The sequence below is a fragment of the Sceloporus undulatus genome, chromosome 3 (genome assembly GCF_019175285.1).
Source record: "Sceloporus undulatus isolate JIND9_A2432 ecotype Alabama chromosome 3, SceUnd_v1.1, whole genome shotgun sequence".
NCBI classification, from domain to species: domain Eukaryota; kingdom Metazoa; phylum Chordata; class Lepidosauria; order Squamata; family Phrynosomatidae; genus Sceloporus; species Sceloporus undulatus.
In genome coordinates, this window is record NC_056524.1 from 177,767,426 (window position 1) to 177,793,027 (window position 25,602).

General features: G+C 37.7%; 1 protein-coding gene across 1 annotated transcript in view; it reads left to right on the forward strand.

Annotated features, from left to right (window-relative positions):
* The window catches only part of PTEN (phosphatase and tensin homolog), a 75,443-nt gene that overhangs the window by 40,095 nt on the left and 9,746 nt on the right, over positions 1 to 25,602 (forward strand). The window contains exons 6-7 of the mRNA XM_042456995.1: positions 10,209 to 10,350; positions 13,063 to 13,229. Of these exons, the coding sequence (XP_042312929.1) occupies positions 10,209 to 10,350; positions 13,063 to 13,229 (309 nt within the window). The remainder of the gene's footprint in view (positions 1 to 10,208; positions 10,351 to 13,062; positions 13,230 to 25,602) is intronic.

Consider the following 25,602-nt stretch of genomic DNA (forward strand, 5'->3'; position numbering starts at 1 on the left):
CACAGAACTACAGTTCCCAGAATTTCCTAGCAGTGAGCCTAGACAGTCTCTAACTAGATTATTTCTGCAGTGTGTTTTAGACCTAAGAAATGCTGCAAATCATGCATGTTCCCAGAAGCATTATGTTTGGTTTATGGAGAGAGTATATTGTGAGAACAAGGAGGAATTTTATGGGTCCTGTACCCTACAGCCATCATGTGGTTTATACTTTAATAAGCCTCCACCTTGGATGCTTCCTCTGGTACTCTCTTCTGGGATTCACTCACTAATTCAGTTTGCTCACCAATGCCATGAACTTCTTCAAAGTGTTCCACTATAATATGTTTAGGTCCAAATGTTTGTCAGTGAGGTCTCTTACCCTTGGTTATTTCAAGTTTATCATTGTATCCCTTTACTTCACACATATTGGTCTACACCTGTGCAGAGTAGCCATTTGGAACCTTCTAGAAAACTGAAATTTTGACACGTGTGAAGCATCATCTCCTCAATTCAACTTGGTCCACCACAGTGGTAGCACCTGTGATAGGTGTTTGTAAGGTGTTTTTTTTTTTAATCTAATTGCCAGTATTTTTCTAATTATCTTTCTGATGTTTATGATCAATGAAAACAGTCATAATCAAGGCGTAGTAGGCAGTTCTATCTTAGGGCAATATTCCCTGTGTTCTCTGGAGAATTTTTTTTATGTATACAGGACAGCTAGTAAGGATGGCTAAGTGCTTTGCATTACATATTACAGAACTTTGCTCGATCCTAATAAATTTGATCTTGGTATCATAAACTTTAACATTTCCCAGGTAGTGGCCAAGCCTCTCCTGGATGTCTGAACAGCTCAAGTTATCTTCATTTCTGCCTGCATCTAGAAAGTTAAAGAACCTCCACAGAGACTCCTCTATCAATGTCTACAATTTATTTATTCACCTTTTGATTATTTTTATTGTGGATGCAGTGTATATTTGTCTCAATCACCATGGCCAGAAACACCACAGATTATGGTTCTTTTGTTGTTGTTTTTAGTTTGTTTTTGAGGACACTGGGAGATACAGGGTGGAGTATGCAAAAGAGGGCTGGGGTTTTGGATATGGCCTGCAAGCTGGGTGATTCCTATGATTCCTATGATGCATAGAAAGAATGGAGAGTTGGTTGGATGTAACTGACTTTAACAGATGGAGGCTTCAAGCTAATTCAGCTGTCTGTGGGAATGATTGCACTAGTTGTTTGTTTTAAATTGGTGTGGGTATTGTGCAGCCCAACTCTCAGCATCCCTAGCCAGCAGGTAGTAGATTCATTGAATCATTGTTAACCTACACTTTTAATTGGACTAAGAATAAGATTGAAATATTTGCATACTGTTGCCCTTAATTTCCATGTTTTTCTGTATTCCAAAGTTCTGGAACCCAAAAGCCACCAGGATACTGAAGCTGTCCCATCTTGTGGGACAGGGCTTAATTTAGTTAATGTTCAAATTGTGAAGATAAAACAGTTCATGCTTGGAACTCCTGCATGTTCTTTTAAATATAGACTGAGTTAGTCACTGCTCCATAGGCACTGTGATTATTCTTTTCAATCTCAGCATCTTACAGGTCATCATAGCAGTTCAAGTCCTATCCAAATGCTTTCCTGAATCCATGGCCAACATAAACCAAGCCTTTCATGTGGATCAGCAGTTCTCCAAATTGAGTTTCTGACTCCATACAAAATCTGTCACCTTCATCCCATGTTTCCAACAGTTCTTCAACCAGAAGCAAATGTTTGGATGCAGATGATATCCCATTACACACAGCAGACACCAGTTCTGGTTCAGTGGACACTTGCTGTAAAATAATGTTTCATTCATCCTTTGCTTTGGGTACAACATTTCAGCCTCAGTTACAGTTTTTGACTTCATAAGACATTGAGTTTGGAAGATGGGTACAGCCTATTTTAACATCAGTTCAGAGATTCTACAACCAGTGTTTTACAGTGTCAAGGGGAGATGCTTTTCAGGGATAGCTATGTTTGCCATAAAACAAACACAAATCCATTCTTTGGTGATACTGTTAGTGGACCAACATGGACATAATCTGAGTGGGAACAAAGACAGCAAAACAAGCAAGAAATGTTTACTTCTCCAGTTGGAGTTACAAAGTTCTGTCCCTCACACACACTCTGTATTTACATCTTGAAGACGCTGTCTTCTGTGTTTAGTTGTCCAAATCACTAGATTACAGTCCAGAAGTTTCATGTGCTGTTATCTTTGCCTTTTTGGATACAGGAATATAGTTTCTGTCACTGGATTCTTAAAAAAAAAAACTTGCTGGGTTGTTACTACTGTAGAGAAACACTCTTTATGTCCAGTTTGTGGGCAACATTATCTATGTATCCTAACTTTTCATATCTACCACTTATGCCTGATCAGAAGAGTTTTTAAAATCTTTATAGTTCTTTGTATCTTAAGTGAAAACAGTTGGCTTGGATTTCTTCATGTGACTTTCTATAGTAGACGCCTTGTAGTATTTTATTTTTCCTTTATTTAGTTAATACATTTAACCCATCATGGTTACTGTTATCAGTGCAGTATATAAATATAATGAAAGCACTAAAATGAAGATCAGCGGCAGATAAAATAAATAGTTTGGTACACAAACTCCACTCCTTGAAGAAGAATCATCTTCAGTAAAAGTGTATGCAATAGCATATTGGGTTTTCCTTGTACTTCTGGAAATCATGCTGTTGCCCACACACTGTAGTGAAAGTATTCTTGATGACTTGATTATAATAAAACAGATGGAAGCACTGCAGCAGGAGCTTGTCTCCGCCTCAGTTGTGGGCAAAACTTTGGAGCTGATAATCAGTACAAGTTGCAAACTGATATTCTGTGAGATTATTGTCTCGACAGCCCTTAATTCAGCCACACACATGTCAGTGAACTGCCAGCACTGCAATTCACTTCTCCTTACCTGGAGCTTTCTAAAGATAAATTTTGTGTTTTCACATTCTGTCTTCAATCCACATTTGTTTGTTTTCATGTTCCTTAGCAAATGGTACTTCCCAGTATTTCTTCCCATCTAGCATAACTAGGAAGGAAGATGTTGTAGTCCCTGGGCTTTCAGAAAACTTTAGCCTTTCTTGTTCTTAGCCATAGATTCTGTTGTAAATTTTACCTTTGTACTCATTTCTTATTGCATTTTCACAAAACGTTTTTCTTATGTCTGCCTGGTTTTTTAATTGGCTATAGAGAATTGAGAAACGACATCTGTTCTGTCAGTTCTCACATGTGAACTCAATGTGTTTCTACCTCTTACCACTTTTCTGACCACCTCTGTTCCTCAAGTACTGTGCTTCTTGTCTTCAAACTTGTTGTCCCAAACTAGGTAACAGCCTTATTTGGAGCTGGACAGCATCCCTGTGTCTGGATAGATCTTCCTGCATCTGATCAGTATAGATAACAGCAAGAATTCTAGCAAACTGGATATTATAGTCCTTTGATTTAGTTCTTACAGAAGTAGAACTCCTTCCCTTGAGTTTCAGAATGTTTGGATCTCTAGTGAGTGAGACAGCTTAATGGTGAGGTTAATTTCTGTAACAGAGTAGTCAGATGTAGGCTGGCAAATACATGGATTGTTCACGGAAGTTGTTATTGTTGTGTGCCTTCAGTTTGTTTCTGACTTACAGCAACTGTAAGGGTGAACTTTTCACAGGATTTTCATGGCAAGATGTGTTTGAAAGGAGTTTGCCATCACCTCCCTCTGAGTCTGAGAGAGTGTGACTTACTCAAGATCACCCAGTGAGTTTTCAGGGCCAATTGGAGAGTTGAACCCTGATCTCCAGGGTTGTATCCAATGCTCAAACCATTACACTGGCTCGCTGTATTCATCTTTGAGTCTTTTACTTGCATATTGCTCTCTGTAGCATCATTTCAGTGCGTTTTTTCTTAAACTTGCTCATTAAAAATTCTTTAAAAGTGTTGTCATTCTATGTATGACATAGAAAACTTAGGTCCAAAACAGTGCAGAAATAATCCAGTTGGAGACTGCTTTTATTTTATTTTATTATTTTATTTTATTTTATTTATTATTGCTTTAACTGCCCTGTCTCAGTGCTAGGAAATCCTGAGAATTGTAGTTTATTGTGGTACCAGAGCTCTTGGCAGAGAAAGCTAAATGTCTCACAAAAATACATTTCCCAGAATTCCCTAACATTGAGCCAGAGCAGTTAAAGCAGTCTCAAACTGAATTATTTTTGTTTTGGACCCTAGTAATAAATAGGAGTGTTTCTCTGATACATTTATAGCTCTGAAGTCTTTTCAGAAGAATTGACTGAACTAGTTTTATAAAAACTACGGGGATTCAAAAATAGTTGTAATTAGCTGGGCCTCAATATGTGGATACAATAAATATTACATAAAAAGAAATACTGAATATACTCATGTATAAGTCTAGAAATTTTATTTTTAAAAAGTGACCCCAAAAACCTGAGTCAACTTATCAATGGGTCAATGTAAGTACTTTACTTGAACGCTTATTTAAAAAGGAACCATCCCCTGGTGAAAGGCAACAGTATAATCTATTCTGAAGGCACTGGTGCCTTTTACTCTCTCATCCTTCCAGGCTTTAGTGTGAGCACAGTTATGCCTCCTGGAATTTTGTAAGATCTTTTTCCTTTTGCTCATCCTTTAGATCCTTTGTGGCATGCCCCTAAGTTTTACCCTCGACTTATTCGCAGGTCATAGCAAAAACATAAATTGGCCCCAAAACCTGCCCTCAACTTATATGTGAGGTCTTCTTATAGTTGGGTATATACAATATCTCTCTCTTTTTCTTTCTTCATTTGAGATACAAAGTTTGATGGACTGTGCTGAACTGGGAAAGTGTGTGCATTCTCAGATGGGGCTGCTTCTCAGGATTGTGTCATTAGCCTCCAGGCGATGGCTCACAGTTAGTGTGCCACTCTGTAGTGATTGTCAAGATTCTGCCTATTTGTTATTTGGAATTTCTGTGTTACATACTGTATGTGTTCAAACTAAGTGTATCTTGGAAATACAGTGGGCAGCCATCTGTGGATTGGAGCTCCTCTGGATCACCCCGCCCATCACTATCTGCTGTGGTGTCTGAAACTGAACCTCCACAGGTGGGAAAGGGTCTACTGTATATAAATAGGGAAATCTGAAGGAGCAACTGGAAGGTGACAATCTCTAGAACAAATTTTTTTTCCTTTCACAAAATGGTAATCCGAAATAGATCACAGGCATTCATGCACTCCTTAACCATAGAATGAAATTGGCACGAATCCTTTCTATTTTGCTGCTTTTTTGCAGAAATGGTTCTAAACAGTACAAATGTTGCTCTGTACTGATTAAAATCAAAATTATTTTTTTAAGTTATTTCATGCAAATTTCAAGAAATATCTTGTTTGTCTCTTGGATCTCATAGCACTAGCTTTGTTTTGAAGCCGCATGTTGTAAATGCCTTACTATATTGGATAAGGATGGCATTCTCTTTATTGGGAGAAAAGGAGAATATGGATTAAATAAATCCAGAAAATGTGAAGTCGAAGGCTTTCATGGCCGGCATCCATGGTTTTTTGTGCATTTTTTAGGCTATGTGGCCATGTTGTAGAAGAGTTTCTTCCTGACATTTCGCCAGCATCTGTGGCTGGTATCTTCAGAGAATGCTTGCCTGGAAAGGACATGGATATATACTGTATATTGTGTGACCTGGAAATCCAGAAAACACCTCCCATTTTAAAAAATAACTTATTTTCATAATTGTTGAATGCCTTCAAGTCATCTCCAAACTGCAGTGACCCTAAGGTGAACTCATTACAGGGTTTTCTTGGCAAAATTTGTTCAGAGGTGAGAGAACATGATCTACTCAAGGTAACCCAGTGGGTTTCATGGGTGAGCATGGAATTGTACTCTGATCTCCAGAATCGTAGTCCAGTGCTCAAACCGCTAGACTACACTGGCCTTGCTTTCAGAATATGAGAATAAAAATTGTTATGCCAAGCTGCAAAATTTAGTCATTAATACAGATTAAGTTCCAAACTTTTTAAAAACAGTTGATATATTTCAAAATTAGGAAAGAACATGTCCAACAGCAGAGAAATACCAGCTGTACTAGTGAAAAGCCTTTGTGGCTACAGAAGTGGATTTTCTTATATGTACTGTATAGAGTTTAGATTTTTGGGTTGTCTCATCAGTCCGAAAGATCATGAACGGCTAATATAAAGAATTAGAGTAAAGCTAAAGAAGAACACTAAGCCAGCCATCGCACCAAAATGCAACCTAAAGAGCTCCTTGTAGAATTTAAAGATAATGTAAAAAACATTTGCACTATTAAGACTGCAAGCCAAAAGAACTCTGGAATAAATCCAGTGATATTGTCAGGGAGGAATTCAGAAAGACACTATCTGAAGCCATAAAGAAAGAGAAGCCTCAGTGGATGACAGATGAAACTTCAAGCAATTAAGGATAGTCAAGAAGCAAATATAAAAGGTGACACAAATAGAGTCAGAACCCTGAATCCAACTGTTCAATGATTTGTGCACAAGGAGAAAGAGAACTACTAAAATAATCAGTGCACAGAAATAGGAGATGACAACAAAAAAGAACAAGAGACCTCTTAGACAAGATCTGAGAAATCAAAGGGAAATTTAAACTGTGAGTGGCGATGCTCTATGACCACCAGGGGAACACGGTACATGACCAAGTAGAAATAAAAAGATGATGGAGTCAATACACAGATGAACAACATAAAAGAGATGAAAGGACTACAGATTTATTTAAGGAAGAACCATTTGAAGATGAACCTACAGTTTTAGAAGCTGAAGTGGAAGCTGCACTGAGAACGCTTGAGAGAAATAAATTACTGGAAACAGATGGCATACCAATAGAGCTGCTTCAAGCTACAGAGACAGAATCTACTCTAGTTGTAACTAAAATCTGTCAACAAATATGGAAAACAAAATAATGGTCCACAGACTGGAAATAGTGTACGAAAGGAGACATCAAGGATTGACATGATCACAGAATCGTTGCATTAACTGATGCTCAAAATTCTACAACAAAGACTTTTACCATTGATGGAGCGAGAAATGTCAGCTGTCCAGGAAAGAAGGCAGCACAAGGGATCATACTACAAACGTTTGTTGGATAATAGACCACACCAAATAATAATAATAATAATAATAATTATTATTATTATTATTATTAAAAGAAAATCCGCCTGTGCTTTATAGATTATAGCAAAGCATTTGATTGTATAGATATGAAAAACTATGGATCACTCTTAAAGAAATGAGCGTAGCACAGCATTTGATTGTCTTGGTATGTAAGCAAGAGGCTACTGATAGGACAGAATACAGAGAAACAGAATGGTTTCCAATTAGCAAGGGGAGTCAGGCAAAGCTGCATTTTAGAATTGGTTCTTCCTTTCCATGGGTTTGCCATCCATGGACTGGAGCATTTGTTGATGGCTCCACTTTATTCTCAATGAAGGCATGTGCACAGGCTTGCCAACACAGTCGCATGCACATCGCGTATGAAGCCCAGCAGAATTTTCCATTTACAGGAGGATCCGGAGCGGAACCCCCACGGATACCAAGGGCCAATTATATTACCCTAATTTTATTTATTTATTTATACCCCGCCCTTCAGCCCTAATGGCTCTCTATTTAACTGAACTGAATATATCATACCTAAAGCAGGATTGAGAGCCAGCATGGTGTAATGGTTTAAGCATTGGACTATGACTCTGGAGATCAGGGTTTGAATCCTGTCTCAGCTGTGTAAACCCACTGGGTGATCTTAGGCAAGGCACAGACATGTATCCTCAGAGGATGACAATGGCAGCTCCCATCTGAAGAAACTTGCCATGAAAACCCCATGATAGGGTCGCCATAAGTTGGAAATTACTTGAATGCACACAGCAACAACAACAAAAGCAAAGATTAGACTTGGAGGGAAGGAGTCATGAAAATGGGAAGGAACATCAGCAATGTAAGATGCAAGTGTACCATACTATGAGCAGAAACTAGCAAAGACTTGGAACATTTATTGAAGAAAGTAAAGGATGAATGTGCAAAGGTAGGTTTATAGTTGTACATTAAAAAAAATAATGACCACAGATGATGCACATAACTTTAAAGAAGTTGATGAAGATACTGAAAGTAGCTCAAGATTTTCCATACCTTGTCTCAGCCGTTAATCTGTGGAGTGGAGACTGCAGATAAGAAATCAGAAGAAGACTAGGTTTAGAAAATGAGCTATGAAGGAACTAGACAAACTCCTGAACTATAAAGATATATAATTGAATAGTAAAGTTAAGATTGTCCATGCCATTATATTTCCTATTTATGTATGTGTATGGTTCTGAAAGCTGGATAATTAAGAAAGCTGATAGGGAGAAAATCAACTCATTTGAAATGTGGTGCTGGAGAAGAGTTCTATGGATACTGTGTAGACTGCTAAAAAGATAAATAAATGGATCCTAGATCAGATCAAGTCAGAACTCTCCCTAGAAGCCAAGATGACTAAACAGAGACTGCCATACTTTGGCCATATCATGAGAAGACATGACTCTTTAGAAAAGGCAATAATGCTTGTTAAGGTAAAAGGCACTAGGAAAAGACTAAGACTGCATTCTAGATGGATAGATTCAATTAGGGAAGCCATGTCCTTGAATCTGGAAGACCTGAGCAGGTCTGTTGAAGGTAGGGTGACTTGGATGTCTATCATTTATAGGGTTGCCATAAGTTGAAGTCAACTTGATGAGTGTTACCAACTGTATAATTGAGAATATTGTAGCATGTACCTGCAAGGCATTGTCTTTGAACAGTTTTTTCCTAACATTCCTCTCAACTTTTATTACAACAATTCCCTTAGCTAAAGGAAGAACATACTTTATGACTGCCTAGTTAATGTGATCATCTTTGATATGGAAAAGATCCAAACTGGCCTCCAAATTCTTTATGGATCATACATTATGTGCAGCTTCTTAAATTTTCTGTTGCCACATACATTAAACACGCAAACAAAAACCAGTAGCTGACTGTACAAATTATTGCTCCTTTATCTGTTTAAGGGTTTGTGAAGTTCAGTGTAATTAGATTGGTAGTGGGATGCTTTGTATAGAGTTTGTTTTGAACATGCAAGTGGATTTTATATCTTAAATGTTATTCTATGGCCTGTTACAGACAGGCCAAAATAAAGCTGCTTCGAGTCACTTTGGAGGTATGGTATTTCAATGATGCATGTGTCCTAAGAGTCCAAAACCCACACCAATGCCATGCTCCAGTCCTAAGGACTGGAGTGCAGCTTTGGTGTGGATTTTGGACTCTTAGGACTCATGCATCATTGAAATACCATACCTCCAAAGTGACTTGAAGCAGCTTTATTTTGGCCTGTCTGTAATTAGTACTTTTGTACATTGTAAAAGTCAGTTTTAGTAGCGTTCCTTTCTTTTTCATTTCTTAGTCTCTATTCCTTTTCTCCACATATTTTCTTTAAATGGTCTCTTTATGTATTAATTACATCTGTGCTTGCTTTAATGGAAGACAGGACCTGAATAACCCTCAGCCATCCATTACATGCAGCTCATCTGGAATGCAACATTGTATGTTATAGGGTGTATGAGAAAGAGTAGAGAGGTTAATTGTAAAGAGGAAGTACAATAAATACTGAATGTACACGGAAAAATCACACAAAAATCACAGAAAGTCTTGCATGGACAATTTTGTGACTTAATGTTATATTTGCTTTACTGTTTACTGTCTTCTAACATTCATAGAGTTCACTGATTACAACTGAACTATCCACATTAAGAAGAATAGTAATATGTTGTGGGTAGACCAATTTATGAGAATCATTTCAGATCAGTTTCATATTGGGAAAAATGAGACTCCATCTTCTAAGCTTCTATGTCACCCAGACATGGGCAGAAGCCAAAATTGTATTTGAATGATCTGTTTTCCCTTCTGGGGTTCTCTTCCCTAGTAGCAGATACAGAGTGGAGAAGGGTTCTAGACCTCTCTGGGTTGCTTATTTCAATTCATCAGAGTTATGCTAAATTTCTCACTCTGTGAAGAGTTTGTAGATATAGACTGATTTGCCTATGTGCAGCTGGTATGATTCATTTTTAGAATGTAATTCATGAAAGTCAATTCAGTAGCAAGCTTTGAAAATGTTACATATGATTAAATATTTTTTGCTTTTCTTTCCTTTTTCAATTTAGGGAGTAACTATTCCCAGTCAGAGGCGCTATGTATATTACTATAGCTACCTTTTAAAGAATCATCTGGATTACAGACCAGTGGCACTGCTCTTTCACAAAATGATGTTTGAAACAATTCCAATGTTCAGTGGTGGCACTTGCAGTGAGTTCCTTTTTAATCATTTCTGCTATATAAGATAGAATTTTGATTTTGATTTTCATATCATTGTACAAGTTAAGTATCCTTATTCAAAATGCTTATGATGAGAAGTATTTTAGAGTTGGTACTTTGGGGGGGGGGTCTTTGGTTTTTGGAATACACAAGTAGCATAGCACGTCCCTGTACTATATTTCAGAGGCTGGAGAGAGATGCAAGGGTCAGTGAAATGGCGGGAAGCATGGATTCACCCTGAGCACTACAATTGGATTCCTGCCATTTCACAGTAGATTGGGCTGGACTGGGTGAACTATAATACAATAGCTTCACCAAAAGCCAGTGTGGTATAATTTCACAAATTCTCAGTGTCTCTCCAGCCTCTCATCTTTTTGCCACCAGCCACCCACTTCTACCTTTGAAACAGCAGCTGCAACACTCCTACTCATTTGTCTCTCACTAGCCTTGTGTCTCATTTGTTCATTACTTGTGTTACGTATGAAATGTGAGGCTGGAGAGAAACTGAGGATCTGAGAGATGAACGAGCAGGAGTGCTGCAGCCACCATCTTGAGGGTGAACGCAAGCGACTGGCAGCTATGATAAAACTATACTACCATGACAAGCAGAATGTTGTACTTAATACAGTTACTTTACCATTTATCATTGGTACATTTATTAATTTTAACAACTTATTCCCATATCCTTCCACACAAATTAATATTTGACTATCAAAATGGTACTATTTACCACTGATATCTGAGGAGCTGGATAGGAATATAGTATGTAAATGGACAAAGTGTCTGTTTGCCTGCAGTGGGTCCCAGATTACTTACTCCCTTCAGTGAAAAGCATCTCAGATAATACATGATGGAAAAAAATATCTGCCAGAGTACTTTGGAAAGCAATGTCACAGTAGATCATGCTGGATTGTGTGAACAGTTATACAGTAGTTTCCCCACAAACCAATGTGGTATAATATCAAAATTGAGGACAGGGAGATCTGGTTTCAAATCCTGACTCGGTTAGTGGTTACTTTGTGACCATTAGGGAATCTTTATCACATGCTTAACTATTCTACATAATTCTCTCTTTGGGATAATTAAACAACAAAAATTGAGAGGCTGAGAAAAATAATGAATCTGCCATGATTAGAAGCTTGAACTGGAAATGTAGTAAATACATGTTATGTAATGTAAGAACAGTAGTTATAGTAATGTTTCAGGTCCTTTTAGAATTTCTTTTGTCAGCTGGTATATCATCATTACTGAGGTTGATTCTTAGCATTCGCTGTAGGAGTTTTCCATTGTCCCTTCAGAACATGGTACAGTCCTGTATGTTGCATGGATATGGTGCCCACACTATAACAGTTTGCTTTCATCTCTGAATACAGGGCTAATTGGAGACATTGCTGATTGACGTTAATTATGCACAAGACTATAGATATTGATAGGGATTAGCTATATTTTTTCACCTATAGGTTTCAGTTAATGGAAATTATTGATATGATCATGATTGAAACAAGGTCTGATCAGGTTCCATGGGGAGAAATAATAGTTATTAGAGCAGTTTACTGCCACACATGTGGCCTATCTTCCAGACTTTATGTAACAAGGTGTGTGTCATATCCTACCACAGTTATTGATTGATGAAACTGTTAGAATTTTTGATGTATGTGCACACTGGGGAAAATAGGATGCTTTGCTTTCTATGTGTGATGTTGGAAGGCATTTTAAATTGCTTTGTTTCATGGCTGCTTAATATGGCAAGTCAGTAGTGTCTACAAACTTTACATTTATAGAGGACTGACTTCCATCTCCTTTATTGTTACTCTTCTCTTTGACATGATAGTTTACTTGTGAATAGGTGTAAAGAAGATGATACACAAATAAGCTGTACACTGTGTACAGTACAGTACACAGTACAGTACACAGGGGCATCCATAAAGCCTGCATTTTACTTTCAATAATTTGCATTTCTATATATAATTGTGTATAAGTCTAGAAATTTTAGTCAAAAAATTAACCCCCAAAAATGTAGGTTAGATTATCCACGGGTCAATGTAAATACTATACTTTAACTTTTATTAAAAAGGGAACCATCCTCTGGTGAAAGGCAAGAGTGCAATCTGTCCTGGAAGCACTTCCTCTACTCTCTCTTCCATCCAGCCTTTTGTGTGAACCAAAACAGTTATGCCTGCCATTATTTTGTAGATTGTTTGGCATTGTTTTCCTTTGCTTCATCATTTAGATCCCTTGTTGCATGTCCCTAAGTTTTACTCTGACTTATCCAAGGGTCATAACAAAATCCATAATTTTGCCCCCAAAACCTGCCCTCGACTTATATATGAAGTCGACTTATAGTCGAGTATATACAGTATATCAGGTTTGCATTACGTTTCTATATCATGGTTAGTTTGGAAATGTTCTAGCCAGCACCAGTAATTCAAATGTTTTAGGTATGTAAACTCAGTTTTATTTTTATTTATTTTATTTTATAAACAAATACATATAATACATATAATATCCATTAACATACACCTAAACTCAGTTTTAAACAAACATTTTTCTTAAGAACTGTTAGGTTTGCTAGTATACATAAATTACATAGCATAACTTAATTCCTTTTGAACATTAATCATTCAGGTTTTTTAAAGTTTATGTTCTTTTAAAAATTAGTTCTTCTATAGTGATTGTTGTGGAATGCCTCTTTTTATCATGCAGATCCTCAGTTTGTGGTCTACCAGCTCAAGGTAAAGATATTCACATCCAATTCAGGACCCACAAGACGTGAAGACAAATATATGTACTTCGAATTCCCTCAGCCATTGCCAGTGTGTGGTGACATCAAGGTGGAATTCTTCCATAAGCAAAACAAGATGTTGAAAAAGGTTTGTTTGCTTTTTTAATTTGAGAAGTGTTTGATTTTCTATCCTTTTCTAGTTATAAATAAATTTGCCTTCAGTCTTCCTGCTACAGGTGGCTTCATTGTGTTGAAGTAAACTTAAATATGAGTAACTTATGCTTCCATGGTTAACCACTTGTGGGTTTTGTGTAGCACAGTGAAATGTGTATGCACCACCTACAGTACTTAGTTTTATCGTGTCTGAAAGACTTTAGAAAATCATTACAGATATGTCAGGTCTGCTTTGTTCCCATAGTATTTTGCTTTCAGAGAGGAACACCACTGAGTTTTGTGTTGTTTGCTCTCTTGTGTTCCAGTATCAGAAATAGGTTGGCAAATAGTACAATAAAAATATTGTATTATCTGAATTTTTCAAACTATGTTTAATGGCAAACAGTTATTTGCAGGATTATAGTTGTAAAATGGTGGTTGTTAAGCCCAAATCAGAATGAACTGTAATTTTTTGATTTGATAAAGGTATTAAAAAGTATTTCTTGCTGCCTCTAGTGGTAGTGGTGGTGGTGATCCTGTTTGAAGGCCCCTTGATTTTGGAAACTAAGCAAGATCAAGCATAGTTAGTAATTTGATAGGGGACCATTGGCAGTAATAGGTATCTTTTGATAGGAAATGTGACTATAGTCCTGGCAGTCATGGGATTGATGGTCCAATGGCCTGGGCACCTTCCTGTTTTCTAGTTTTCTAGATGCTGCACTTGATCTACTGTTTTTCCAAGGCTTTTGGGGCTGAGGACCAAATTAGATATGGCAGTAGCCTTGTGTTTCGCTCATTAGTTTGTCCTTTATTTGCGTAAAGAGATGAACGTAAGATAGGGATGGATAGAGTGCAGTCTGCCAAGGCCATTTTTGAGGACTTTCATACCCCCTTTTAAAAGAAAAGGATTGTGGTAGAGACATGGAGCAATTTTGCTATCACCACCTCCCCAACTGTTTTAGACTCTAGCGAGTGATGTAAACTAGAACTGGGCTTATTGCATTGAGGTTATGTACAGTTGCTTATCACTGTGGACCTTTTTTTCCCTTTTTTTTTTTTTTTTTTTTGCAAGCTATGAAGAAAATCACTTAAAAGGTTCTCATGGGACAAGGTTTTGTCTCAAGTATGCCCAGATTTCTAGCCTATGGTTACTGAGTTTCTTTAAACACAGACTGTAGGTGCATTTCAGTCAACAATGTAATCTGTCACACTGGATGGAAGCAGAACAGATTTACTAGGTCATCGGGAGTATTTATGTACGACTCTTTTCTGATGCCTATAAAGTGAAAAGTAGAATTTGCTGCCACCTACCTGACAGACTTTTTTTTTTAATGGTGGAGATGTATTCAGCCAACTGATGCTGGGTTGATATTTACATTCTAGTATGCTGAATTCCAAGTTTTAGTAGTCCGGCATACAAGAGCAATATGTGGCACTGTAAGGGTAAGGTAGTAGATGTGGTTAGTGCCATCCTTTTTTGAGGCCATCATCAGTATTTTAACTCGTTAGCTCCCAGAGAACTTTCAGGTCCACACAAGTCAGCCTACTACTAGAGAGATGTAAAATTGTCTCTCTGCCTTGAAAGCATGGAAGAGTAGGGGCTTGAGTTTTTAGAATATGGTCAGCCCAGCAAATGTGATGGTCACTTTTCTCCCCACTACCAGGCCATACCATGCCGCTTGTGATCAGAAGTAACTTACATTTGTGACTTCCAGTTCTTTGGCCATTTTGTGCAGGTTGGGGGTATAAATTAGATGTCCTGGTCTTAGAGTCCTCATGTTTGTCATGGAGGCTGTGACGTTGCTTTAGTGTATGTGTTGAACTTAATAAGGTGTGTTATCTTCAAGATCATGTTCAAGCTACAAGGTATCTTTATAATGTAGACAGTAGACTGGAATGCCTTCTGAAAATGGACTTCAAGATGCTTTCAAATGTATTATTTCAACTATTTTTTTGGTCACAGCGTGCTGTAAAACTGTTCAAGGTTTGGAGAATTTATTAAAAGCAAGATGTTTGTACGTAGATAAACATCAGAAAATATAAGTTCAACCTTCATGAGAGGCTGGTATAGAAATGGTAGATTTTGGGTTTTATGAGAAAAAGAATTAATATATTAAAAGCTTAGTTTTATATAATCAATTGCTGTGTTTGTGTGTGTTAAATGTATGCTCTTTATCAGAGAAAGTCTCAGACTAAATTCTGAGAAATTCTCAGAGCTAAAGCAAAGATTTCCAGTGATGGTTACATATTTCTATAGTTTAGTAATGTGTTTTGTTCAGCTATGTTCTTCCTGTGATTTAAAATACTTCCATTAATCAAAAAAGGCAAAATAGAAATTAGAGAAACATAATCTCAGATTTAAACAAGTATGAAAGTAGAATTTTGTGCATGAATGGCAGGGATTGTAGAAACAAGTGGGAGATTGGTAATGATTTTTCTTCCAATGGCTTATCACTCAGTTGTTCTCTAAACTGGGCACAATTGAGAAGAATTCATAAAGGCTGGAACATAATCAATAAATTACAATAAAAATACACAATAAAAATTTAGCAGTATATAAACTAGACTCAAAACCGTACACACACACAGTATCAAATCTCAGAGGACTAAAATAATTTAAAAGGACAAACTTCAGCTTTGCCCATAAAGTGAAAGTTAAAATAATACCTGCATTTTATATATATATATATATATATATATATATATATATATATTAAAGTTGAAAATAGTAATGTGATGACAAAAGTATCAGGTATTTGGGTCTCACTGCAAAGTCTTCTTTTTTGTTGCCTCCCTCCAACATCAGTTAGAGGGAGTACTCACAGGTGTGCATATAGATGACTGAAGTATTCTGAGGAAGAGGCAGTCCTTCAGTAGTGTTACAAATGATAATATTTCCAGTCTTTGGAGTGATGAATTCCTGGCCCTCCAAATGTTGGACAATAATTTACTTGCTGACCATTGGCCATGCTGGCTGAGGCTCCAACCACCTGAAGGGCCAACAGTTCTGCATATTACTATAACCCAGGGGTAGGCAACCCTTTTGAGCTGGGGGCCAGGTTGCTGTCCCTCAGACAACTGAGGGGCCGAAGCCAATAAATAAATAATCAAATAATTTAAAAAAAATTAAATAAATAAATAAACAAACTGGGACAAATGTAGGACAAAATTTTCAAATGGTGGACACTTTTTTTAAAAAGTGGAGGACACATGAAAAAATTTGCTGATTTTTTTTTAAAAAAATGTTAATATAAATGCATGTTTCTGAGGCTTCTATAGACAATTGCCTCTGCACGCAAGAAGCCAAAGGCCCCGGCGGCAATCGGTGGCAGGACCGGGCTGGGGCCGGTCCCAAGTCCTCGCTAGGCCGCATCTGGCCCGCGGGCCGCAGGTTGCCTACCCCTGCTATAACCCTTTTAGGGCTTTATAGAACAAAGCCAGCATTTTAAATTTTCCCAAACTGGTTTTTAACTTAAGTGTATGTGGAAGAGCGCTAGTATCTTTGGTTGCATGTGCACTGCAGAAATAATCCAATTTGACACTGCTTTAACTGTCATGCTTCCCTCCTGTGGAATTCTGGGAGTTGCAATTTGTTGTGGCACCAGAGCTCTCTAATAGAGAATACTAAGACCCGGTACAGACGGGCAAAAAGCACCAGCCTGTGGGCGGGGTGAGGGCTGAGCATCCCCATGCTCCTGCCGCTGGCAGGTCGCCATCTTGGCATGCACCCGTTTACATGGGGCATGATATGATGATGTACCTCTGGCGCTGCGTCCAAATGTCACAGCACCAAAGGGAGTTGCAGTGTCATCATGCTGCGCGGCAGTGGCTATGGCACCACTTTGAGGACACAAAAAGGAGCCGGTTTTTCTAGCTCCTTTTTGCGCTCTACAGAGGCCGGATTGGTGCCGCGCCATTTGGTTGCCATGGCACCAATCCGGGGCAGAAAGGGGCGACATCTCACTGTCCCTTCCTGCCAATCTGTACTGCCTCTATGTATCTCACAAAACTACAAATCCCAGAATTCCATAGCATTGACCCATGGCAGTTAAAGTGGTGTCAGACTAGATTATTTCTGCAGCAGCATTAGTTCTACTTTAAAGCTCTCATTATTATATTCTTCACCAGTTTATCCATATATCCAACTAGAGTTATAGATTGGATGCCAGCCTAAGCTACTTAGAAGCACTCAGTACCAAAGTGGTTACTTGTCCCTTTGGTGACAGATGTATCCGTGAGTCCCCTCAGACTACAAACGGCGCATCTGGACAGTGGACTCATTGACTAATAGTGTTGTTGTTATGACTGGATTGGACTTCTGATTGTTAGCCTTAATTGAGTCTATCACTGCAACAGGCATTCACAGTGTCTGGTTTAGCTTTATTTTAACATTTAAAATGTCCTTCAATATTAAGTGTATTTGAGTCCTATATTTCTGTCCTTTATTACAAGTCTACCACATTTGGTGAAAGGTCTCTCTGTCTTATGTTTACACTTTCAACATTTATTTGAACTATTTTTAAACATTTTTGATAGTCTGACCAGTATTAAATACCATCTATAAATAGTCTTGTAAAAGTTCTCCCTCAAATCATAACTCAAAGTAAATGTCAATCTCTTTGACCACATCTTTTCCCATTGTTTCACTTGAATTGAATTTGAATTGAATCTTTTACCTTTTGCCCTTCCGTTTCGAATCTCAGCAGCAATTTAGACATCAAATATTCATCATCAGTACATTGTTGGATTTCAAACTCAGCTTTAGTTGTTTCAAGGTCTTGCATTTTTTAATCCATTTTAAATCTTTCAATCAGTTTTCTCTTTAAAAAAGTTTAAAAAGCAAATCTTTCAGACTAATTTTTTTCTTGATTTCAATATATATTGACTATTTTCTGTTATCAACAAGTCTTTGTGTGTCACCCAATTAACTTTGGTATATTTTTCTCTTAAAATGCTTCCATAGGTGAACGTCAAACACTTTGAATGAAATTTGGCTTTTTATCAGTTCTAAATACACAATAATGATAATCTCACATAATGGTGATTAAAACTTGAGCCAGCTTTAGCTTTTTCATACCAGAGATAACCATGTAATCCAAAGTACAAGTCTCATCAGCATTGTTCAGTCACAGTGCGTATGGAAAGGAATTATGTGAAATTGTTGAAATTATATAGCCAATGATCTTCTCTCATCATCATCGTCATCATCATCATCATCATATTTATTTATATCTCACTTCTCCAAACGAACAAAGTGACTTACACTAAAGATCCATAAAATTCAATAATAGCATGTTTCATTATATCCCAAACCCTCCCTAACCTCCCATCCACAATAAAATACAATTAGATTATTGGACAGTTATTAAAACAATTGTTAAAAACAGGGGAGAGGCAGTTAGGACAATTGTCAAATGAATAAAAGCAAAGTTACTGGGAGTTCATCTTAATTTGGAAAGGCCTGCCAGAAGAGATATGTCTTGACTGCCTTTTTGAAGCAATCAAGACTAGTAATACTTTGAATCTCTTCCGGCAGGCTATTCCATAATTTGGAAACGGTTGAAGGAGAAGGTCCTCAGGGTAACTGCAGCCAGCCTAGTTTTAGCTGGCTGCAGTAAGTTTTTATTTGAGGACCTCTGGGTGCGGGGTGCATTATATGGGAGAAGGTGATCCCATAGGTAGGCTGGACCTAAGCCATAAAGGGCTTTAAAGGTTATAACCAATACCTTGTTTTGTGCCTGGAAATTAATAGGCAGCTAGTGAAGAAACTTTAATATAGGTGTAATGTGGTCACCTCTAGATCTTCCAGTGACCACCCTGGCTGCCATAGCATCTCTTTGTTTGTTTGGCTGTACAAGTAGCAGATCATGAAACAGCTGTGGTGAGGGATGGATGGTGGTTTGTCATCGGATTTAGTCTGAGAGTCTTTCTCTTTTTTTGTTGAATAGCCTTACTTAATATTTGGTTTGCCTTTCTTGCCATATATTTTAATTCTCTGACTCAGTCTGTGTGAAAGTATCCCTCCCTCCCAACGCCTACCAGTTTTCTCTAGATCGGTGCTACTCAAAGTGTTCATCCATGGTGCCAGTCCTGAGCGGTTGGCTGCTAGTCCCTGACATGTTTCCAGGAAAGAAAGAGAAATTTGTAGCCACTGGGCACAAATATAATGTTGGTTCCTGGTCAGTTAAACTATGTTTAGTTCAAGCCCAGAAAAAGTACTTAAGACATTTTCATCTTATTGCTGCCACGTCTTCCTACAAGAAAACCTGCTTTATTACCAAACCAGGGATTTAATTTGTGAATGGTTAAAAAAGCAAGCTGTACTTACATGTGACACTTGTAATGTTTTCAGGAAAAAAACAATTGTATCTGGAATTTTCTCAGATTGATACTGATAGGAACAAAAATGCTTTCCTTACAGAGATTTTGCAGGAGTCATAATGAGAATTAATTTTTCTAAGCCAGATTGTGTGATCCTCATTGAGTTATTAATTAAGATGAACTATTCCAGAAACATGGTTCCTGCCATTTCTGTGTTTTGCATCTTAATAAATGCCAGTACAAATCAAGTTAAAATACAAAATTATGGTTAATTTGAGGCATGGCTAATTGCTGTACAGTCATAAATGAGGAAAATACTGTTGATTTTCCCAAAAAGAATGTTTAGATGGCCCTGCCCCTGTCATTGCTCTTGTGTGTATGACAACATGTGAATTTAGAACAACAAGGAGAATAATAATAATAATAATAATAATAATAATAATAATAATAATAATTTTATTTATATTTTCCCGCGTCTCCTAATGGATCGAAGTGGGATTACAACCAGAAATCTCCATACAATGGCAATCATATCTAAAATACACATCATAAAAACATCAAACAGTATAAACAGCAATCACAGGACAACAGTCGAGTTATGTAATTTTAACCAAAAGTAGGGTTTTCTATATAGTTCTTTATAGAACGTCAGATGGGTAGGCCCTCTGGAAGAGAATAACTTACAGAAAAGTATGCCTGATTTTGTGTTACAAATTTCTCACAGAAAACCTACCAATGAATAATGGTATTGAAGGAATAAGTTATTGGCTATATAAAGGCCATCCCACAGAGTAGCTAAGTCAGCTTCAGTAAACTATACATCCTGTAAAAGCATTTTAAAAAATTCAGTGAAAGAACAGCATGTTGAGCCATAAATAGTGAATCTGCCTTGCCAAGTCTTAAATTATTAGATGAGCTTTAGAAACATTTTCAGGTTCTGATTTCATCAATTATTCTTCGCTGTTGTAATCCACTTCAGTACACCAAGTAGTACTGTAGTACAAGTAGACCCCTACTGGATACCTCATTCTTGCAATCAACAGAATTACCTTTCTTTGAAGCACACTAGTTTGTTGGTCATCAAAAAACAACAACAACCCGAACTTTTGATTTGGTGGTATTTGATAGTTTCAAAAACATTACCATAGTGATTTTGTGTTTCCTAAATAGAATAGATAACAGCATTTACAAGACTGTTTTAAAATCTTGTAAACAGAGATGCAACAGTACAGCCAGCTTTCCATATCCACAGACTCAAGCATCTACAGTTTAAAAATACATATTCCAAAAAACAAACCTTGATTTATCCATTTTATATAAGGGACATCATTTTATTATACCATTTTATTTAATGGGATTTGAGCATCCACTGATTTTGGTATCCACAGGGGGTCCTGTATTAGTTTCTAGGTGGGTTTTTTTTTTTTTTTTTGGCATAATATACCCACACAAGTAAAGTTACAATTACTGATGCTGTGAATTTTTTTCTATGATCGCTTCAGAATAGGACTGAGAAGTACCTGAGCTTATTATCCTTTTAAAAAGGAAATAAATAAGCTTTCTCTGTCACGAATGAGATAGTTATCCAGGCTTCATCTGAAATCCTTTGCATCCCTCACGTTCTTTATCTCCATAATTATCGTAACATCAGTTGAGAGTGATTTTAAACTCCCTTCATCGGTGTGTCTTTAATACTTATTGAAAATGTATGAAAATGAGTTTATTGCCCTTGCTAGGTCATAACGTTTCACCAAAAAAAAAAAACAAAAAAAACAAAAACAAAAACAAAACAGTAAATCATAGAGTTAGATGAGACCACAATAGCTATCCAGTCCAACCCTCTGCCATGCAGGAATACATAATCAAAGGTGGCCACTTAGCCTCTGTTTAAAAACCTCCAAAGAACATGACTCTACTACACTCAACGTATTTCACTGTTGAACAGTTCTTACCATCAGGAAGTTCTTCCTGATGCTAAGGTGGACTCTTTCAAGCCATTGCTGTGTCTTCCTTCAGTATGACATCTTTTCACATATTTAAACATGGCTATCACGTCACCTCTTAACCTTCTCTTTTCCAGATTAAACATATCCTAAACCACTCCTCATAGGGCTTGGTTCCCAGACCTTTCTTTGGTCACCCTCCTCTAGACATGTTCCAGTTTATCAATAGCATTCTTAAATTGTGGTGCCCAGAACTGCACACAATATTCCAAGTGAGCTGTGGCCAGAGCAGAATAGAGTGGTACTGCTGCTTCGCTCAGTGAAGACATTATACTCCTGTTGATGCAGACTAGAATCACATTGGCTTTTTTAGCTGCTGAATCACACTGTTGACCCATGTTTAGCTTGTGGTCTACTGAGGCTGCTGTAATTCTACAAACTGCATTGTAGAATTAATGTAGTTTGACATCACTTTAACTGCTATAGCTCAGCGCTATTGACTTCTGTGATTTGTAGTTTTGTGAGATATTTAGCCTTCTCTGTCAGAGCGCTGATGCTACAACAAACTACAAATCATAGAATGGATCCATGGCAGTTAAAGCTGTGTCAAACTGCATTCCAGTGTGGCAACAGTCTAAGACACCTAGACCTCTTTCACATGTACTGTTGTCAAACCAGGTGATCTAATATTGAAAACATTTCCCAGTGTTACCTGCCTTGTTACACTGGAGAATTTGGATGTCTTCATCATAAATATGTAATACTAATATTCAGCTAAACTAGTGAAAACTTTTTCCCCCTCACCATTTGATGTTATCAGTAGAATTATCAGTAGAATAATAACAAATGGCCAGATACTTACTCTGGCCAAATAAAGTGTCAGTGCTCTAGATCAGAGATATAAAAGTCTGGGAGAAAACTAGAACAATTACCAAGAGAACATTTTTGCTGAGGGTTTCCCCCCCTAAGGACATGTCCTGCAAAGGAAAAAAACTTTGGAGATTGTACAAAAAAACTCAATTGAAAGGTATAGTCATTTGAAGTTGCAAGAACTTAATAAGTAAGGCATACTAAAGGAATGGAGAACAGTAATTCCTGTGCATACTGTAGACATATACAGCACTCAAATCCAAGATGCACTTCTGCTCCTAATAGATGCTGTCATTCTCTGGATGGTGCAGAAGAGCAATCCACATCATATTGGTTATTTCATGCCAACTGAAAAGGCAGGAGTGGTCAAAAAGCTTAAGTTTTCTGAACTCCATTAACAACAACATTAATAATAATTTATTTCTATCCTGCCATAGGATCGAGGCGGCTCACAACAATGATAAAATATATACAGTATAAAAATACCACTATCTCCTCCTCCCCAACAAGAACACAATAAATCCTTCTTAACAGTAAAAAAATACCACTTTAAATCATTAAAACAACGAGAGACAGGACAATGGGCATCTTGGGATAATCTGTGAATAGTCTATATTAATAAAGACAAAGATGAAGACTCATTCAAAAGGCAGTCTTACAGAAACTGATTTTGATTAGAGATTTTTGATGCCAATATTTTCAGAGATTTGTATGTGGGTTATATGACAGATTAGTTCACAAATGCATGTGTATGATATTACACTGTTGGAGAGTTCAGTATTTTCAGTGTTGAATTAAACTTGATATCCAAATATGCTGCTAGCGTAGTCCCTAACATTATGGTTGTATGAGACATTTAGTTACATTTTATGTTACTAAAGTTGTAAAATAAGTCTAAATTTGATCTGGGGGAAAAAGTATTGCATGTACTGTATTTCAGTGTTTTCAAATATTTTCATTATTCCTCCTCCCCCAAAAATTCTGGTCATGTTTCATTATTTTTTATGTGTAGTGACCCAGAGCCCACTGTACTTGCAGGGGGACCATTTTTGGGAAAGTCAGTGAAAGGTCAGGGAAAGTATTGTGGATATGATTAATATTTACTTGGCCATGGGGTTTTTTTTTATTATTGCTGCAAAAGAAGAATCAGTACTTGTGGCAGTTGGCATATAGACACACCAGAATAGCCATGTAATATAATGATGCACACATGCTCTATAATATCATTATATTATTTTGAACATGTTTATTAGCTGAGGGTTAATAATTTATCTTGTAGATTGGCTTACAGTTTCAAACAAACTGTATCTGTTTAAATTGATTTCAACATGTTAACATTTTGATAGGACTGGTCAGTTGTGGTTGGCTAGACTCTTAGGAGCCAGACAATACTCTGTCCAGCTGTGAAATCCAGACTTGCTTCAGTGCTACTGTCAATTCACACACACACACACACACACACACACAGAGAGAGAGAGAGAGAGTTGAAAGGTCCAGAGGGGCGATGAGAGGGAAAAGGGGCAGCAGGGGTGGTGGTGAGGGGAAAAGGGGATGGCAAAGGGCCTTCTGTTAAAGTACTGATGCATAAGAAAGACAAGAGACCTTTAGGACCATGTTGGGGATGAGGGTTGCATGAAACCTCTTTTCAAGTTCCCTTAAAACCATCACAAAGCCTCACTTCATGTGGTGGTATCTCCCGCTCTTCACCTGCCTGCGTGAACTCATCCTCTTTGATGCATGTTTTCACTAGTGGTGGGAAACTCTTGCATGGCTTGGGCTCAAGGCATCATTTCTGTTGTTTGGAGCAGTACCGTTTGGGGACAGACTGACTGAGTGTAGCAAGGAGTTAGATTCCATAGCATTGGAGAAGAAGCAGTGCCAAAAAAGATCTTTCATGTTTGAGACCCTGCTTAAGCTTTATGTGCTCTAGCCTGCTTTTGCTTTATTTCATCAGACAGGCTGAGAGAAGAGGAACTTGACTGAGCAGTGGCCAACAAGCTTCTCGCCCGCAGTGGCCTTTGCCACAAAGCCAGAATGAGCCTTCTTAGACAATGCTCAGCCAGCTGCTTGGTTAGACTTCAAACCATATGGACAGAACTGCTCTGACGGTGATCTGGTGCAAAGGGAATAGCGACCAGCAGCCAGTCGAGCAGCGACTGAGTGGCCTCTTGCCTGCGCTGGCCTTTACGCCAAAGCCAGCACAGGCAAGATGATGATGGTGGTGGTGGTAATTATGATTATGATTATATTTACTATTTATATCCTGCCCTTTCCCCAAAACTGCGACTCAGGATAGCTTACAGTATTCAAAAAAACCCAGTACAATTAAAAGCAATGGTACATTAAAATAGAATTAAATTGTTACAATATTAAAACAAATTACAGTACATGTTAAAATAATAAAATACAATTAAAAAGGTAAAAATGTTTAAAACACTTTAAAACAATGCAACACCCCAGCTCATTCTTTGTGCTTCTTGGTTGCCTCTCAGTCATTTGCTTCTCCCAGGGTGACTCAATGCAAAGGGAGTAGTGACCAAGATTGGTTATTTTAAATTTGCAGTGGAACAGTAGACTTAATATCAAGAAATAGGTGTTAGGGGATGCTAGGATTGTCACCAAAGAGGAAAGGGGGTGGCAGTCCTAAAAAGTTTGGGGTCCACTGATTTAAATCATAGAATCATAGAGTCAGAAGAGATAACAAGGGCCATCCAGTCCAACCCCCGTGACATGCAGGAATCTACAATTAAAGCCCTCCAGACATATGGACATTCAGCCTTGTTTAAAAACTTGCAAAGAAGGAGACTACACTAGTCTCTGGGGCAACATGTTCCACTGTCAAACAGCTCTAGCTGCCAGGAAGTTCTTCCTAATGTTCAAATGGAATCTCTTTTCCTGTAGCTTGAATCTGTTGCTCCACATCCTGGTCTTTGGAGCAGCGGAAAATGAGCTTGTGCCATCCTCAATATGACATCCCTTCAAATATCTAATCATGGCTATCATGTCACCCCTTAACATTCTTTTCTCTAGGCTAACCATACCCAGCTCTCTAAACTGCTCCTCATAGGACATGGTTTCCAGACCTTTCTTTGGTCACCTTCCTCTGGACATGCTCCAGCTTGTCCATGTTTCTAGACATTTCACTATCTTGATTGCCCTCCTCTGGACACTTTCTAGCTTGTCATCCTTTTTGAATTGTGGTGCTCAGAACTGGATGCCATATTCCAGGTGAGA